Source organism: Brachypodium distachyon, chromosome 1 (assembly GCF_000005505.3).
Source record: "Brachypodium distachyon strain Bd21 chromosome 1, Brachypodium_distachyon_v3.0, whole genome shotgun sequence".
NCBI lineage: Eukaryota > Viridiplantae > Streptophyta > Magnoliopsida > Poales > Poaceae > Brachypodium > Brachypodium distachyon.
Window position 1 is genome coordinate 66,330,635 of NC_016131.3, and position 17,242 is coordinate 66,347,876.

The 17,242-nt window shown below is 45.2% G+C and overlaps 2 protein-coding genes across 2 annotated transcripts; one reads left to right on the forward strand and one right to left on the reverse strand.

Annotated features, from left to right (window-relative positions):
- Positions 1-2,457: 2,457 nt before the first annotated feature.
- LOC100826694 (protein FAF-like, chloroplastic) lies at positions 2,458-4,433 on the forward strand. The gene has a single exon (XM_003558259.4). The coding sequence runs from the start codon at positions 2,903-2,905 to the stop codon at positions 4,025-4,027; it is 1,125 nt and encodes a 374-aa protein (XP_003558307.1). The 5' UTR covers positions 2,458-2,902; the 3' UTR covers positions 4,028-4,433.
- A 6,968-nt stretch (positions 4,434-11,401) lies between these two features.
- On the reverse strand, positions 11,402-16,161 carry LOC100826379 (dnaJ homolog subfamily C member 8). Its single transcript, XM_024459011.1, has 6 exons — positions 15,811-16,161; positions 14,933-14,962; positions 12,288-12,404; positions 12,101-12,208; positions 11,872-11,910; positions 11,402-11,800 (listed from the first exon to the last, which is right to left on the reverse strand). Exons 1-6 carry the CDS (start codon positions 16,003-16,005, stop codon positions 11,714-11,716), a joined length of 576 nt encoding a protein of 191 aa, XP_024314779.1. The 5' UTR covers positions 16,006-16,161; the 3' UTR covers positions 11,402-11,713.
- Positions 16,162-17,242: the final 1,081 nt, after the last annotated feature.

Consider the following 17,242-nt stretch of genomic DNA (forward strand, 5'->3'; position numbering starts at 1 on the left):
AGCCGCCCGGTACAGCTAGAGAGATGCCGCTCTGCGCATGCCAGCGCCGAGCGCGGTGCGGATGGCAACAACGCCGGCCAGCTTGCATATTAGCCATTGTGTTTGGAAGGTGCTGCGTATAGCTTGGGCCGTTCTGTTCTGGGCGCTAATGAGGGCATTTGTCTTGTGCGCATCGCGTTACAGACCTTCGCATCGCATGGCCATGCTGCTCCGTGCATTGTTGATTTTGGACGGAACACCTGTCATGCAAACAGAAAGCATGTTCCTGGATTTACGAATCGATATATAGACTGATGATCATTATCTCCGCAGCTAATTCGCGGCAAGAACGTTTAGCTTGTGTAGATGCTCTACGCAGGTCCGTGCCGCGTCAACATCAGGTTTGAATGTCAGACAAGGAAAGGGAGGATAATTGTTGCCACAAAAGGCGGCACCGACGCGTTCATAATCAGGTCTCGGAACTTGCAAGCATCTACGCCATACGTCGCCTGTTCAAGTCAGGAACGCAGCTAACCAGTTTGGTGCTTTTCTTTAGGTTCAGAATTTTTCCTTGTACCTGCTAACACATTAGCTGTGTCTTTTTTTTTCCGATTAAAGGAGCTCAGCCCCTGATTATTGAAACCGCAAATATAGGTTAAAACGTTGGCATGTCCTTCTCGAAAAAACACATTGTCTAGGAATTGCTATTCACAGCTCGATCGTTTACCTAAAATTGAAACGCTGCTAGGTCTACAAGTGCACTCTTTTGAAAGTGTGCAACTTTATTGAAATGTTAGTTTTAAGTTCCTAGATGCACTATGTTTGGAGTGTCTTGGAGACGGGGAAATGGTTGCATATTGATCCTAAGGCTTACCAATCGCATCATTTTTAAAGAAAAATAGTGACTTCAAAGGTTCAAATATACTCATTCCATTCCAAAACACAACTCATATAGATTTTTCTCATTTGTTCCACAACACACCTCAATCCAGTATGAATGGTCAGTCACTAACTAGAAACAAGAGCTGCTTTGGTCCAAGTGCACAAATCTATATGAGTTGTGTTTTGGAACGGAGAGAGTACGTTGTTAGTGCGACGGACCTAGTCAATTCTCAACAGAAGGCTCAAGGCACATTTCTACAATCTTGCACGGTGGTTTTGTAATGTCTCCACAAGGATTACACAAGTACATAAAAAATAGTTTAAATGAGGTCTCATAATATAAAATTTACAGTGTTGCTGAAATGACAGACCGATTTTATTAATTTGTTGTTTGGGTCTTGGCATACCGGTTGTACTCAGCCCCTGACTTCTTCTTTCCTCCAACGAGGGAGCTTTATTGAACCAAGATGTCACTAAAAAGTAGGAACCTTCTCAGTGGGAGTGTCTATTTCTCAGTCAACGATCATAGTCAACCGATTAATATTTTCTCATAATTTGTATTTGTTGAATCTTGCACGAATCTCAGTGATTAGATCAGACGGTTGTTAGTGTCGACTTAGAAGTTATTATTTCTCAATCGCCTTAGAAATAGCAAAACCGATATTTTATTGGTTGATGAAAGATAGAATCACTAAGCAGGAGCTTAGAGGTGCACACATCGTAGGACTATGACATAAAGAAAGAGTTGCATAACATATACTCTACAACTATACGTCGTAATTAACTACAAAGGACGACATTCGGCTAGCAAGAGAAAAGAGCGAGAATGCTTGCACTCCCTCCGTTCAATAGGCTCTTCCATGTCAACTTTGTATTTTACGGAAAATGAAGGAACAAGTTCCGTTGATGAAGTAGAGAAATGCCACCAAAAGGAAATAAAGTCCCTTTATCCGTACAAATTGGTTCCTTCATCCTCTCACAGCTCGGTCAATGAATTACGCCTTTCATTTAAGTATACCTCACATTTCCTGGACAGTCGGATGCAAATACCAAGGAATTTGACTTGGAGTTAAACGGAAAATAAATGTCTCCTTTTCTGTTAGAGGTTATTCGATTCTTTGGTTGTGCTTGAACTACTAAAGCATAGACTTGTCATACTGAAAAACAAAAGATGTCTTACAATTTAAAAAGCAAAAATAAAATAAATAGATGTCTTAGAATTTATAACCCAAAAACCAAAATAAAAAGATGTCTTACAATTTAAGAATCCAAAAATATGTAAACTGGAAGCGTGAATTGATGCTTGTATGCTGGAGGCGCACCTTCCTTCGACACATTATACATGCAAATGACGAAAACGCGTTCATTGTACAACAGCATACTACTAATATACTGAAAACTTAAAACAAAGACACACGCTTATCTTTGTTTTGTTTCCTGAAATGTCATTTCCCAGTGGGATGCGCATATGTCATGGAGGGGCCCTCCCGGGGCGGCAAAAGTATTTGTTCTTGTTCTCCCCATGCATTGCTAGTGGGATGTGCGGTGAGCAGAGGCGGAAGGCCGCCCCGCCGCTCCCTACAAATACCCCCCGCCCCTTGCGTTCCACTTCTCATTATCATCGTGTGCCCTTCCACAACCCCAGCAGCTCGCCTTGTGCCTCAACAGCCAAAGGAGGAGTCAGTGTTGTTGCGAGACAGAGAGGAAAATCAGATCAAACCAGAGCGAAACCCAGACGCGCGTTAGAGTCTACCAAGCTTATCCCTCCGCCGTCCCCCTGAGCCTCTCTGTCAAAGCCGCTTATATAGCGCCGCCTCCCGGTTTGGCTTCCTCGTTTCCTCTGCTTCCTCTGTTTCATTCCTCACGAGGTAAAAAGGAAAATTCCAACACGAGCCACAGAAATATAAGCGCACGTACACACTTTCGCTCGTACGTACAGTAGTACTATCGCTGTACTCTGCGGTGTGCTGCTGCCTCTTTTCGGTGTAACCCTGCCGTGACTGACGCTAACCTGCGACAAGTCGAGCAGAGCTAGCTAGACATGGCACTGACGGTGTTCGAGACCGCGGAGCAGCGCCTGCCCTGCCACGTCGTCGAGCACGCCGATGGCGGCGGCAGCAAGGTGGTCGCCGCCGAGCAGGCCGTGCCGCTGCAGGAGACGGACCACGGCGGCAACAACGAGGACAGCCAGCCGAGGCCAGAGAGGGACGACGTGTGGAACATGATCCAGTCGCAGGCGCAGACGAAGCCTGCTGCCGCCCCGGCAGCGAGGCAGCAGGGGCCGTCGTACGTGCGGCGGTCCTCCTCGAGCCTGCTCACCCAGAAGAGCCTGGAGATCTGCACCGAGAGCCTCGGCTCCGAGACCGGCTCCGACGGCTTCTCCGACGCCGGCACCGACCGCCAGGACTCCGACGACGACGAACACGCCAGCGAGGAGGCGGCCGCAAATTTGAAGATGCCGGCCAGGGCGTTCCCGCCGCCGCTGCCGTCGCTGGCCCGGCGCACGGTGGCGTCGACGCTGCAGATGCGGCAGCACCGCCGCGACGGCCGCCTGCTGGTCGAGGCCGTGCCCGTGCTGTCCACCACCCTGTTCCGCGCCCAGCGCCGCGGCGGCCGCCTGCTCCTCTGCTTCGCCGACACCGCCTCGGACCAGGAGAAGAGCCGCGGCCCAGAACCCGAGAGCGACCCACAGGCCGAACAGGAAACCCACGAGGAGGACGTGGTGGTGGAGGAGGAAGAAGATGAGGAGGTTGAGGTCGTGGACAGGGGCACGGTCGTGGAAGTCAAGGTGGTCAGCACGCAGCCGCAGGCGCACAGCACCGGAGCGCGGGTGCACCGCTCCTCGCTCGTCATCAACAAGTTCGTCGGCGCCGAGCCCGTCGGCGCCTCCGAGATCAACGACGCCGCTGCACCACAGAAGGTCCCGAGTACTCCCCCGACGGTCGCGGCGGCGGCAGCTTCGGCTCTGAGCGCGGCACAAGTTGAGCAGCTGCCGGAGGAGGGTGATGACGGCACCACTAGCGTCGGCAAGCCGAGCGAAGGGAAGCTGCTGATGACGACGAGGCGGCGGCGGAGCAAGCAGGAGCTCCTCAATCACATGCGCCGGTGCGGGCAGCTGAGCGGGCAGCTCTTCATATGGGAGCCGCGCGTCGCCACCTCCTCCTGATGAGGCTCGCTCATCATATCGATCGATCGTCGCACAGTACGGCGAGCCGCCGGCCGCCTCTTCATTCCGGCCCATTCCATGCCTTCTACGAGTGCTATGTTCGTTTTTTTTTTCCTGTCGTCGCGGTTGTTGCTGGCAGTTGGTGTAATAACGTAACGTGCGTAGTAATCGTGTTTCGTAGTAAGTGATCGATAATCACGTGATTGGCTTATAGCCGAACGAGTGAGCGAGGGAGAGTGGGAGTGAGGTAGAGGTACTCGATGGGTTTGGTCTATCCTCGTGCCTCGGCGCACGTGTTGTATCGATCTACCTGCGTGCTTCTAGAGGTCATAATTATGATTAAGATGGATATTTTTGTCTACTTGGATGGTTGTTGAAGATCAGTTGACCAAGGCTCGTTATCATCGTCCGATTTCATCTGAAACATATATACGGGGACATGATCCATTTGGAGAGTTCAGTAGCACCAGTTATCTTAAAGTGAATAGTATATCAATCTTAATTGTAACCATGCAAAATACTGTTGGCGCATGCTTCAATAGAAAAACGGTTGTGCTATATCTTAATCATCTGATTTTCTTTTCAAGGCTTAACCATCTGACTTTTAGTTGGAAACAAGTTGATCGCTGAGTTGTTGGATCGATCGTGCTTTAAGATTCGGGACAAACAATAGAAAGGAGGGAGTAGCCACTGCGTCCATATACTAATCCAATGGCTAACTTAATCATGTACCTAAGTAATCTTATTCTCATCACGAAAACCTTAAACAACAAAAATAAGTGGTATCCTAGACTAGCTAGCAGATGTATGGCTGGTGCACCATGTCTGGTTGGAGCTAGGTCCAACTAGACCTGGGGATTCTTGAGCCGGACCGGGTTTCGGGCTAGGCTTTACAAAGCTGATTCCAAGCCCGGCCCGGCTCGAAGGCTGAAAAAACAGCCTCTGAGTATTAAAACAATCATTTTAAGAAATAAAAATAATTCTTATACTCTCTTCGTTTAACAAAAGATGTCTCAAATTTTGGATGTATCTAGACATGACTTAGCGTATAGATGCATTCATATTTAGTCAAAATTGAGACATCATTTGTTCGATGGAGAAAGTAATTTTTAGAAATATATTGCCTTGTTATTTATGCATTTCGGGCTTCAGGCGGAAAAAATATGCCTCGGGAAGCCGGGCTTTGGGCTGCCCATGCCTAGGTCTAGGTCCAACAACGTCTTACTGCTCCAGTTTTTTCTTTTACACAAGAAGCAAAATTAGAATTTAACGAGCCTAGAAAGAACTAAACATTTATATGTGTTTTTAAATACTTTTCTATTTAAAAAATGTTTTCTCACCCTAGCTAATATGTGTTTCTTGGTGCACCTAGATATTGAAATACAAGTGAAAATACAAATACATGTTATTAAACTTTTGAATTTGAAGCAGGGAAATGTTTGATGCTATAAAAAAGAGAGGCATTTTGGCTAGTTAATTTACTCGGTGATTAGGGGGTAAAAACTGCTTGCAGTTGCAGGACGATATTTCTCTCCCTGCGTAGATTTTATGCTTCTATACTTTATTTGCTGATGTATATTGTCACAACTATGCAAGTTTATTGTAGAAAATATCCATGAATGTTGGCCATGATTGCAAATTTTGATCAGTAGCAAGTAAACCATATGATGAAAAACGGTTATGGATGTTAGCATCCTCCAAAAGCTTGGCTGGTCCAACCAACTATAAAGTTATCATCACCATCATATTAAAAAGGAAAAGGAAAATAAAACGCATACGGTTGGTGATCAGCATACTCTCTTTCCAGTCTCAGTTTTGATCCATAGTATAATACTAATAGTGCTAGCTAGTGAGAACTTCCTAAGCTACTGATTAAGCATCATGGAGGAAAATCAGAGGCTTCTTCACACAAACGCAGGATGTTTTCAGCACTCGGTTTCGGTGGCTTTGAGAAGGCAACGTCGTCATATTGCCAGGGCAGGAGGGAATCGGAATCCGAATCACAATATTGAGGGCCGAAGGGAATGGAATGTCCCCCGCAGGTGCCACCCTATGAACCGTCCAAAACTAGCTCGAAATCTAGGCCGCCAAAGGCCACGAAATCCGGAGCTAGAAAGCAGAGAGGGAATAAAGGACTTGGCGATAGACAGAGAAAGATAGTCGGATAGATAGATAGATCTTTTTCATGTCTCAGTTACTTCCAGTGAGGTAGAGTGTGAGAGGAGACCCTAATTCGAATTCTTCACGCGATTATGCCTTGTGCTTAGCTATAGATGAATGCACGATCAATTTATCTGTATCTATCAGTATGTATGCCTGCATATGCGAGGGTTCTGACGGCGATGGCAAGGGCTATCTGCTGGAATATGGCTGCGAGTCTGGCGCGGCCCAATCTTTTCTCCGGAGGTGACAGGAAAAGTTATGACACTTCAGATGCTTCACGAGGCTGTCACTTGCACTGTCCAGTAATGGCACTCATCTCTAGTTCTCTATTCGATCGTATGGACTTGCACAATGATATAACAGTGCTGGATTCGCAGTTGGTGTGCACCGATGCTTTGCTTATTCCCGTCCATTTCAGGCATTTGTAAAGCCGTGCTACGAGATGTACATATATGCCGGCACAACTTGCACTACTGGCATGCATTGTGCTTCCGAATTTCCGATCCGAAACAGAAAGCTGTCGACGAGTATGCAGTGGTGGACATAGGACAAAGAATTTAAGATGGAAGGCCTGATTAGGACAAGGCTCACATGAGACAAGCGTAAACGAAGTGCTTCAACTGTACTTCGTGGTTTTCTCGCCTTAAGTTGTTATTACTACATGGCACCGTGAAAGAAGGGCGAGAGCTTGGGCCGGAGCAACTTGCCTGCTCATGTGGCATGGAATTTTGCCTGCTCACATGCAATTTGGCGATTTGCACTAGTATTAATGTATTGGTATTTACGTACGCGCACATCCACTCTGCCAAGTCTAGGAGAAAGCACCATCCCATCCTGATTGACGAAGGAAAAGGCTAATGATCTGCATTAAGACGATCACTTCGCGAAGCTGATTGGAGGAGAATATGAGCTGAAAGAGATTGCGCGACAAACAGGAGAGATTGCGTAAGGGCTAAGTGACTGCTTTCGATGGCGCGCAAGCTTTTGGAGGGAGAGAGCATTGAGCAACATCACTGCAATCCATGGAGGGTCATGCAGTGTTACTGGTACAGCGCAGCAAATCAAGCGGTTTGCAAAGTTAGCTGTTTCGGAAACAAAAGCAAGGACCTGGCTTTGGACACCATCAGCAAGCACTGGTATTGTCCAGAAAAGGGGCCTGATTGCTTAAAAGGCCAGAAGCTGGGGATCTATATATGGGGGATATTTTGTCTTAATTGAAGATCAATAGTTTGAAATTCCCCCAAACCAACATGCATGGATGGCCCACAATTCAGTTTTAATAGCCTAACGACAAGTAGTTCTTACCATATTACAAAAAGAAAGGTTGCATCTCAACGAAAAGTTGCATGTTAGAAACTGAGAAATCACATTGAAGAGTTCAGTACACCTAAAAACACCGAAAGATTTAAAAAGAAAGGGACAGTCTACACCTAAGTTGACTGAAAATTTTCTTACGTCTAAGTTGTTGGTCCTAGCCGTTTGATCTAATCTTGGTTTATCCAAACCCTGCGCAAATCTCAAAGCTGGAGGCATCACACGGCTCAGGGTGTCGACTTAAACATAAGAAAATCTCAGACCACTCCCTTTTAGCAAACCGAAAAATCGGAAGATCGCACTGTTGGCTCTGTGACAATTCACTACAATCGTATTCACCTGTTCACCATGCCCAATTTGGCTACCATGTATTCAAGATTTGCTTTTCTAGGGTAAAATGTGAAAAGGTTAAGACGGTGCAATCTTTTGTAAGTTTATTTAGTGCACTAATCATTCCGATATAAATTTCCTGAACAAGCGATCTTTGGAAGTCGCAGACAGAACCAACCTTTTCCAACTTAAAACTCTTGTATATATTACCCTCCGTCCCATATTAAGTGCCGAAATATTACAATTATCTAGAATACATAGATACATTCATATTTTACAAATTTGAGTCACTTAATATGGTCCGGAGGGAGTATATTTTTCCAAAAATATAGACTGGCCCTTGAAAGAACGCATTAGAAGGTAGCACAATTTGTGGGAATCTACCTACAAAGAGTATATGTTCATAGTGCATTCCCCTTTGATTTTCAAGAAAGTAGTGCATTCCCCATTAATTTGTGGTAACATAGGCTTTAATTAGACATACTTTAATTATTAAACGAAGTTAGTACTTCGTGGAAAGGCAAGACCAAAAAGAGACCCAAAAGAAGCGTGGAGCTTGTAAAGCAAAGCAGAACAAAAAGATAAAAGGCTTATGCTAGCTAATGACGGGAAAAGGAGGAACCTTATGCTTCTGATGCTAGCTACTTGCTAATTTTAACGGAACAAACAATGTTCGATTGCTCAAGATAGACAACGTTTTTGGTAAATTAGTACTAGCAACAGCCTGACTTTAGTACGTACCGTGGTACTATAGCTTTTCCCAGGTTTCGTTGTCTGGTGTATTTCGAATGGGCGCCGTAATGAAGTACGTACCAGCCTGTAATCTTTTACATCAAGGAGGAACTGAGATCGAACCCGTGTGGCTGTGCCTCACTTACCTACCTTGCTCTTCCAACGCATATCCAACTGGAAATGCAATTCGTCCATGACAACGTACGGAGTATTGAAAGAATTAGGCAAAGTTTTTCATCATGTTCTCTTTATTTCTGTCTTAGGCGTGTAATGGAATACTTTTGATATCATCCGGCACTGCAGGAATAAGATCCGTGGATGGATTATGGATATGTACAGGGTCAGTGTCTGGCCACCAATCTTTCCCCTGGTTTGCCAATTGCAGGGCGAATCGTTAAAGTTCTTCCGCGCACAGGAAGAGTATATATTTCTAGGTGCTTGCCTGCCACCTTTTCTTAGTGTTGCTGAAGCACGTACCCGTGGCCCCCATTTAATCTCACAGAGGTTTCACAATAATGGCAATCTTTAGGGCAGGGCCTTTTTGTGTTGTGCCAAAAGGGTGCTCGGGAAGGTGCTAAATCTCCGCTCGCTGTACATGGTGATCTTTTTTTAATCTGTCTACTAAGTATGCTGTTAGGGCATCTCTAATAGGAGGTATTAAGCAGGTACTAGTCCTACGTGGCGGAGAGATGAAGAAAAAATGTTAGTACTAATTACTTGTAGAAGTAACAGTTTGTGCACGGATACCAAAAATGAAAAAAGAATGACACGTGAGTCCATTAGAAAATAAATAAATAAAAGAAAAAAGAGAGAGATGAAAATTAGTACCGGCTTGCTATTGAAGATGCCCTTAGCTAGCTCAGGTGATGGTCTCGGTTGCTGCAGTTCGTGTAACTGATAGAAATGCATATTTTTGTTTTACTTAGTACTTAACCTATTACTAATTGAGAGAAAATCACCTTGCTAAGACACAAGGAGCAAACCTGGGTAATTAATCCTTGGTGTGATCAAAAAAAAAAAAATCCTTGGTGGGCAGAAATACAATGATCTCCACTAACTGTTCAAACAATACTTGCTTATCCATAAACTGTAAAGTTTCTGCTTCATGTGGATGTCGGGGACGTGTCCTGCTCAATTGAACTGCAGGAATCATAAGTTAAGTTCCAAACAGGGCCTGAGTATTTAGACTCCCAGATTTACATCATTTTATTTTTAGCAAAGACACCAGACACAGTCACACTCACACAGATAGTAGATCACTAGTACTACTATCGTTGTTGCGAATAATCATAAAATATCAGGCATCATTTTCCATTAACTCGAGCTTTAAAGCTGACATGAACCCACGATCTGCGACCACCGAGTTCTTAAACCTCCTCCTTCCCCCCTAGAGCCCCACCCTCTTTTCGAAAGCAAATAAAAAAACGAAAACACAAACAAGGCGTGAAGAGCCACTTGCTGTGCCGCTCTGCCAGTCAGTCAGCGACATGCGTGACCAAAGCTTCAAATCATGCATTCACGCCCCTTTTCCGCGCAGGTAGTATAATTTTCTAGGCGCCACCGCCACCACCACGTTTGTGGTCTACCGGCCGATCTCTGCTCACATCAGCCACTTTTGTGTGTGTAATGTAATGTCGGGGCTCGCGCGGCGGCTCACGGATATGTGGAGCTGGGCAGGTTCCGTTGTTTTCGTTTTGGGAAATCGGTCGATCGATCGCCTTTGGTGACACCATCATAACACAGGAGATTGGGCGCACCCGGCGGCCACCACCAGCCAAGCGTGAAGGGACCAGTGCCCTGCCCCCGCCGTGCCCGTGCCCGCGCTTTGCTCCCGTCACGGCCGGGGCCGGTGTATGGTGGGGGCGAAGCAGCTGCTACTTAACTATCTTTTGAACTCGTTTTCCAGGGGCCAGGCATTGCATGACGAGAGCGCGGGGCCTGGTCGGTGGCTTTGGGGGTTTGCCTTTGGGGACAGGCAGCTAGCTAGCTAGCTAGCGCGACGGTTCTGCTGCCGCTGTCTCGGCCGAGCGCGCAATGCACTAGGGCTAGGAGGCGACGCTATTACTGGTGTGTTGTGCCGGGTCCGTCGGGTCGATCGCATCGAAAGGATCAGGCTTAATGATTTTGGCATGGGGCTCCACTGGGCAGTTTACAGGCTGGCACCAGGGTCGGCTGAGCCTTGGAGATACGAAGGAGGCGGCCTACAGATAACGTTTCCTGGAGGGGATAGCTGGCCAACTTGTGCTCGCTGTGTCTTTGTATGGGGACAGAGTTGTTGTATGGGATCCAAAATATCGAATATTGTATCTATACCAGGTATGTTCTTCCCCCGGGATAACACAGAACTGACAAATGACGAGAGTGTTCTATTATTCTGTTCTTGATAACGTTGAAAGGGTGCCTGAAATTTGGATTATAACACGTTGGCTTTGGGTGCAAGTACAGTCAGTCCGCAAGATGAAACGCAATGAAAAGAATTGCGACAGGCGTTGGATCCCACGTTTTTGACTATGAGAGGTGCAGTGCATTAGAGCCGGCTATTAGGCTCGACGACGGCTTCTTTATCATCTTAGCTCCGTAACAGTATAACGGTATTCTCCGGGTCTGTCATCAGAGCTTTGACGAAATGCAAATGGAGTCAACCTACTGAGTTGATTGTGAAAACATGCTGACTCATTACGGATCTGAGACCTTTAATTGCACCTCGTCGAACGTCAATACGCTATGACCTATCCACGGGATACGCGTAGCATTTCTCAAGCCAAAGTAGGAGAATGCATTATGCAATGCTACCACCGCACGAACACATCACCGTTTGTTCTAAAATAAGCTAACTGTGAAGAAATATATTAGCATGACTTAAATACATTAAATGATGGAAACAAGGATCGTATTTCAACATTCACATTTTGAACAACTTTTTCGGATGGTATCCTAATACATTGATCCAATATCACTCTAGATAGATCATAGGTGGCCATTTTGCTCATAATTATCTGTTCTGTTCCACTGACTACACTGGGAACACAAAAGCCATAACTCAAGCATACAGCTTGAAAGATAACCTTGCTAGGCTGTAGCTTGGATCAGGTCACGAGAAGAATGGCCACCAGATTGTTCTTTGAGTGCAGACCAGTAGCATTCCTCTTAACCACGCTTCACTGGCCTCTGAACATAAGATTTGTTCGGATCTTCAGTTTTAAGTCTTGGAGGTTTGAGTTCTCCTTTCCGTGCCTGTGGAACGGAAACTATAAGTCACAGGTTCATGGATAACAAAATAGAACTTGACAACTGCACTTTCTAACCTTCTTTCCTGTCTTCATGAAATCCCTCCAGCTAGAGACCTGCAAACCACAAACACATGGTATTAGGCAGTGCCTAGGTTGCCCACAGCAATTGTATGATTGCATCCAAACCTAACTCAACAAGGCTTTTTAATTTTTCAAAACTGTAAAGAACTACTAAAATTGCCACAATCATAGATGTCCAGTTGAGATAAAAGGTTTCAAATCTACGAATAGACAGCAAGCATACTCGTTTGTCTCTAGTCTCCTCCCACTTCTCTTCATGCTCTCTCTTCCTCTTCCACATTTCTTTTGTTTCCTCCTCGTCCTTCTTCAATCTTCCTTCTTCCTCTGATATCTGCACAATGAACATGAACACAGCTCCAAGTGAGTGTCAAAACTGATGATATTTGAATATTTTAAAGCGTACTATTTACCCTCATCTGCATTTTCCTCCGACGCCATTCTTTGTCTGTTAAAATTTCACGAACTTTAATTATAAGCTGCTTCTGAAATTCGTCTGATCTTTCAAACTGCTCTTCGTACTTTCCCTGCTCATAGGCAAGCAAGCCAACATTGGAGGTTTTCAAGTGTTCAAGATACATAAAATTAAATGAGATGTTCCACGGGCATGGCAGGCTGGCAGCACAATCAGCATTACAATTTTTCCGGGATAGTTATATGATGTATATAAAAGGAAAGCAACAGAACTGCAAGATTACACACTGATGTTGAAATTTCACTAAACTGCGCTTCACATAATATGCAAAGTATTTTTCTTTCTGAGAGGCTGCTTTTTTTTTTGAAATATCTAAAATCCAATCATAAGCATGTAATGACTTCCAATAATTACCATTGCATGCATGTTGACTCAGAAAGGAAGACATGCATTACAAGATCAACAACATGTCACCTGGATCATGTATAAAACAGCTAGTATTTTATTCAGGACTGTGTTTCACCACATTGAAGAATAATGAAGAGCCAAGTTCAAATTCATAATGCAGCAGGATGAAATGCCTGTTGCTTAAAAAACTGAATACGGACCGGCAGCTAACCAGAAAAAAAATAGAAACAGCAAATTTAATGGTTCTGTTTCATTCAAGGACCGTCTAAATCAGCTGACATGCTCGTGTGTGAATTGGGTGCCCTGGGAATTGAGATACCCCTGGAGGACTACCTCTGCAAGTCTGCCAACCCTCAAATCTCAATTCCTCTCTCTTCTTCTACTTCCTCATCCTTTCTTCTATGTTGCTATTGCCTACTCTTCTTCTCTTGATCTGGCTATTCTTGGTAGCTCTTTCTCGACGAAGCCCAGCCTACCAAGGAGCTAACATCATCCTGTACCCAGATCCTAATGCCATGGCCATGCTCCAGTTTTTTAGGGTAGCTTCTGTAGCATGAAGTAATCAAAAGCAGCATCTTCACCATGCTAGCCTAGCGGCAACGGCTTGGCTTGAGCATGACTTGATGAAACCCAGCAATACTAGCCTGATTAGTTAGGTACTTGGATCCATACTAGTTAGGTGAGGATTAGAATCTGGCACCCAAACTCTGTACCGGGCAAGATATTTCTAACTGAAAATGGAATTTTTGTTTCGGTTGGAATTGGTATGATTTTTTGTAGGCAGCACTGATTCCTTTCAATCTCCAATTTAAACTTAATACTTGTCAATTCCACACTACTGTCCATGATAGTGTAGGGAAAAAATGATGCCTTACCAAGTGTGGGTCTGATGGTCAAACTGCTGGCTGGACCAGTTAACTTGCCAGACCAAGTACTGGTCCAGCTTAACTAGAAGTAAGTCCATTTTACCCCCCTTATCCTATCGAGAAGTCCAAAAACCACCCTGAACTTTAAAACCGGACAAGATACCTCCCTGAACTTTCAAAGCTGCTCGTCCTGACCCCCCTGGCTGTTTTGCGACTGGTTTCAGTTGCTGAACCCGCAACGCTGGCAGGTTGACTCTGCTGACCGCCGCGCTGGCAAGTGAGAGGGTTATTATCCCCTGCACCCTGCGCCCATGCGCATCTCTCTCCCCCTCCCATTTTTCTTTCCCCAATCTTGCAAGAACCCTAGACAAGGGGGGAAACACCTCTTGGTGTGGTGGAGTTGTGGGTGCATGACTCCACCCACCAGGGTTCAAATCCTAGTGCTCACAATTATGCTGTAAGGGTTTCCCTTACAGTCTTTCCATAAAAAAAAGAACCCTAGACAAGTCAGTGGTGGTACAGCGTGATTTGGCATCGCATCCTTGATTGGGCACAGCAGCAGCAGCTATTCGACTCCGGTGGTGGCAGGGAATTGAATGCGGAGCAGAATTGTGCCCACTGCCCCTAGCTAAGTCAGTCCTGCAGCCCCTTCAATGCACGGTTTCCTCCTCTTCTCCCCCATTGTTTTGATGTCTGAGCTTGCCCCTCATTGTTTTCCCGTACAGAAAAATGAAGATGATGAAGACGAGTTCTCCATTCTGTGGGTGGCAGTAGCTCAGTCACCTACTCTGGAGGTGGGAGAGGGCTAGATGGGACGCGTCATGCTGCTGCTGAGGTGCTGTGGTGGCTCTGCAGCCGCCCAGATTCAAGAATAGGCAGAGGCAACGGCAACCACAGAATCGCAGCAGGGAACCCGCCGGTGAAGAAGAGAGATTGGGGGGAAATAGGGGGGAGAGAACATGCAGGGGACAGCAGAGTCAACGCCACTGAAACCAGGTACAAAACAGCCAGGGGGTCAGAATGAATGGTTTTCAAAAGTTCAGGGGGGTATCTTGCCCGGTTTCATAGTTGAGGGTGTTTTTTGGACTTTTCAATTAGTTGAGGGGCGTAAAATGGACTTATTTCCTGAGAAATACTCCTGTTTGAGTTTGAAAGACATCTTATTCCAGACTTCACACATTGTTTTGCATACATGCAATTGCACAATTTCAAGACACATTACAAGTTTTTTCACAGCATACATCTCTCACTCGATATTCTTCATCTACTCTTCAAAAAAAATGATTAACCCACACACGGAGGAGCTGTTGATAAGATTTGGTAGTATAAATATATGAAGATTAAATTCGGCTTTTATGGCCAAAATAACATCTACTATATGGAAAACGAGGGAGTAGAACTAAGATAAAGCTCAATTGATATCGCTAAATATTTGGTTTGCGTTGCTAAAGATCTCATTAAGCAACTGCCCTGTGTCGTTCCAAAAATAATATATGTCTAGCTAGTTGCAGAGTATGACTCCCTAGTCATTAGTCACCTAGTCAGAGTATGGTGACCATGCTAGAACGTCCTCAAACTGATAGCATAACAGTCTGACTAGTGGATACCATTGGATAGCACAATCTACACAGGAAGAATAAGCTTTGAATTTTTTTTCATGCCATGCATATAATGCTAAGTGCAAACATAGTGCAAAAGGATCTGTAATCTTGAATCCAAAACAATTAGGCTGGTACAAGCTAACATATCAAAAAAGGACCTAGCTATCTTGATTCTCATATGGCACGCACAGTAATTCGAACATAACAATGAGAGGCTCTAAACATCACTACCTTTTTTGCAATCTAACATACTCCCTCCGTCCAACAAAAGATGTCTCAAGTTTGTCAAAATTTGGATGTATCTAGACATGACTTAGTATATAGATGCATTCAAATTTAGTCAAAGTTGAGACATCCTTTGTTGGACGGAGGGAGTATCATAATAAATTACAAGGAAAACAAAGCAATAACATTGTAGAAGCAGCAATGGATAATAGTACGTCATCACCACCCAAGTAGTAAAGTGGCAAATTTCCCAAAGCCGACTCATGGTTCAAGGGTATGGCGGACATATAAAAACTAATAATAAATGAACGAATCGGATGACTCCAACCTAGGGTTCATGGGTGAGCCAAGTGCAAGTGGAACCCCAACCCCCGCCCAAAATTCAGAAGAAATCTGCACCCGCATCTACTACGTCGCACACTAGACAAAACGGATGGCGCGACTGGGGATCTGATCGCTCCGGTATGCGAAAAGGGATTCGCTGGGAGTGGGTGGGGGGGGGGGGGGGGGGGTGGAGCGAGAGAAACCTGAGGACTTCGTTGTCGCGCTCGACCTCGCTGACCTCGGCCAGGAAGCTCTTGAGGAGCTGGTCGTCGTCGGCCTCCGACGACCCCATGGTTGTAGACTTGTAGCGGGGGAGAAAGAGGAGGAAAGGTCGAGGTTTCGGTTTGGGTGGGCTCCGGCTTCGGGAGGACGACGAGAGAGCGTTGCGTCACGGCGAGAGCGAGAGAGAGTTCGCGAGAACGGACGGTGCAGATCTGTTGTGCTCCGAAGGTGCCAGCCCACAAGGCATCTCTCCGGAGTCCTGCTTGCGGTAGCTTTATGTGTTCACGATATCGAATATGATCCGAATAACTTTTAATTAAGGCCCAATGTCTGGAAGGAAATTTCTGCTTTAGAGCAGACGGAGGAAAGGAGCCCATGGCGCAAGGACAAAATGGGCTTAGGCTTCGAATTGAAGTGAATCCCAAGCCCGCACAAAAAATATCGCATTCAGCCTTAGACAAACGGTTTACCGACTGATGACAGAATGACAAGTATGAAGTGTTCTTCAGGGTCTATTTGGTGGATCGCATGGTTTTAGAAATGCAAGGCCAGGAAATGCCTAAGTTACTACAGGACAGCAAAACACAGAGATCGGGAAAATGACTCTTTGGATGCTTCGGTGAAATTTTCAGAAATTTGAAGACGGACAAGGTTCGTCCAAGACGCAAAGGAAATGTTCCATGAGACTAAACTCTTCTTGCAATCCTATGAGATTTGGGTGTAAGCTTAGAAGTTTTAGTGGTCACAGTTCTTTGATCCACGGAGACGTATCTAGCATAGTTTTAAAAACCGCTCCGGTAATTGAACCAATGAGGCTCTCGGTTAAAGTTTTACCAGTCCAACGGTTCTTTGTCCAATTTTTTAAGATATAATATACTCCCTCCGTCCTTATTTCAGGACAGATGGAGGTTTTTGTGTTCATAAATGCTGCAATAAACAGATAAAAATGTATATTGCAAAATTCAGACTTAGCAATATGAACAATAATTCACATTACAACTTCACATAGTGAATCAAGATCTACTGGAAAGATCTAGAGATAGCATCTTTATCTTCCGTTTCCAAAGTTAAAAAAATAAATCTAACAAGGGGTAACATAAAAAACCGGACGGTTTGTCATGTTTTTCACATAGTCCGGTTCGACCAGCCAGGTTTTTCGTTTTGGTGGCGAGGACGGTCATATGCGCTTAATAGACAGTTGAGGTCTCCGGTTCCGGTTTTTCAGTTCAACAGGCGGTCCGGTCCGGTTTTTCAAACTATGGTACTCCCACCGTCCTACTTTATGGGGCGTCTTATTTGATTCCTCT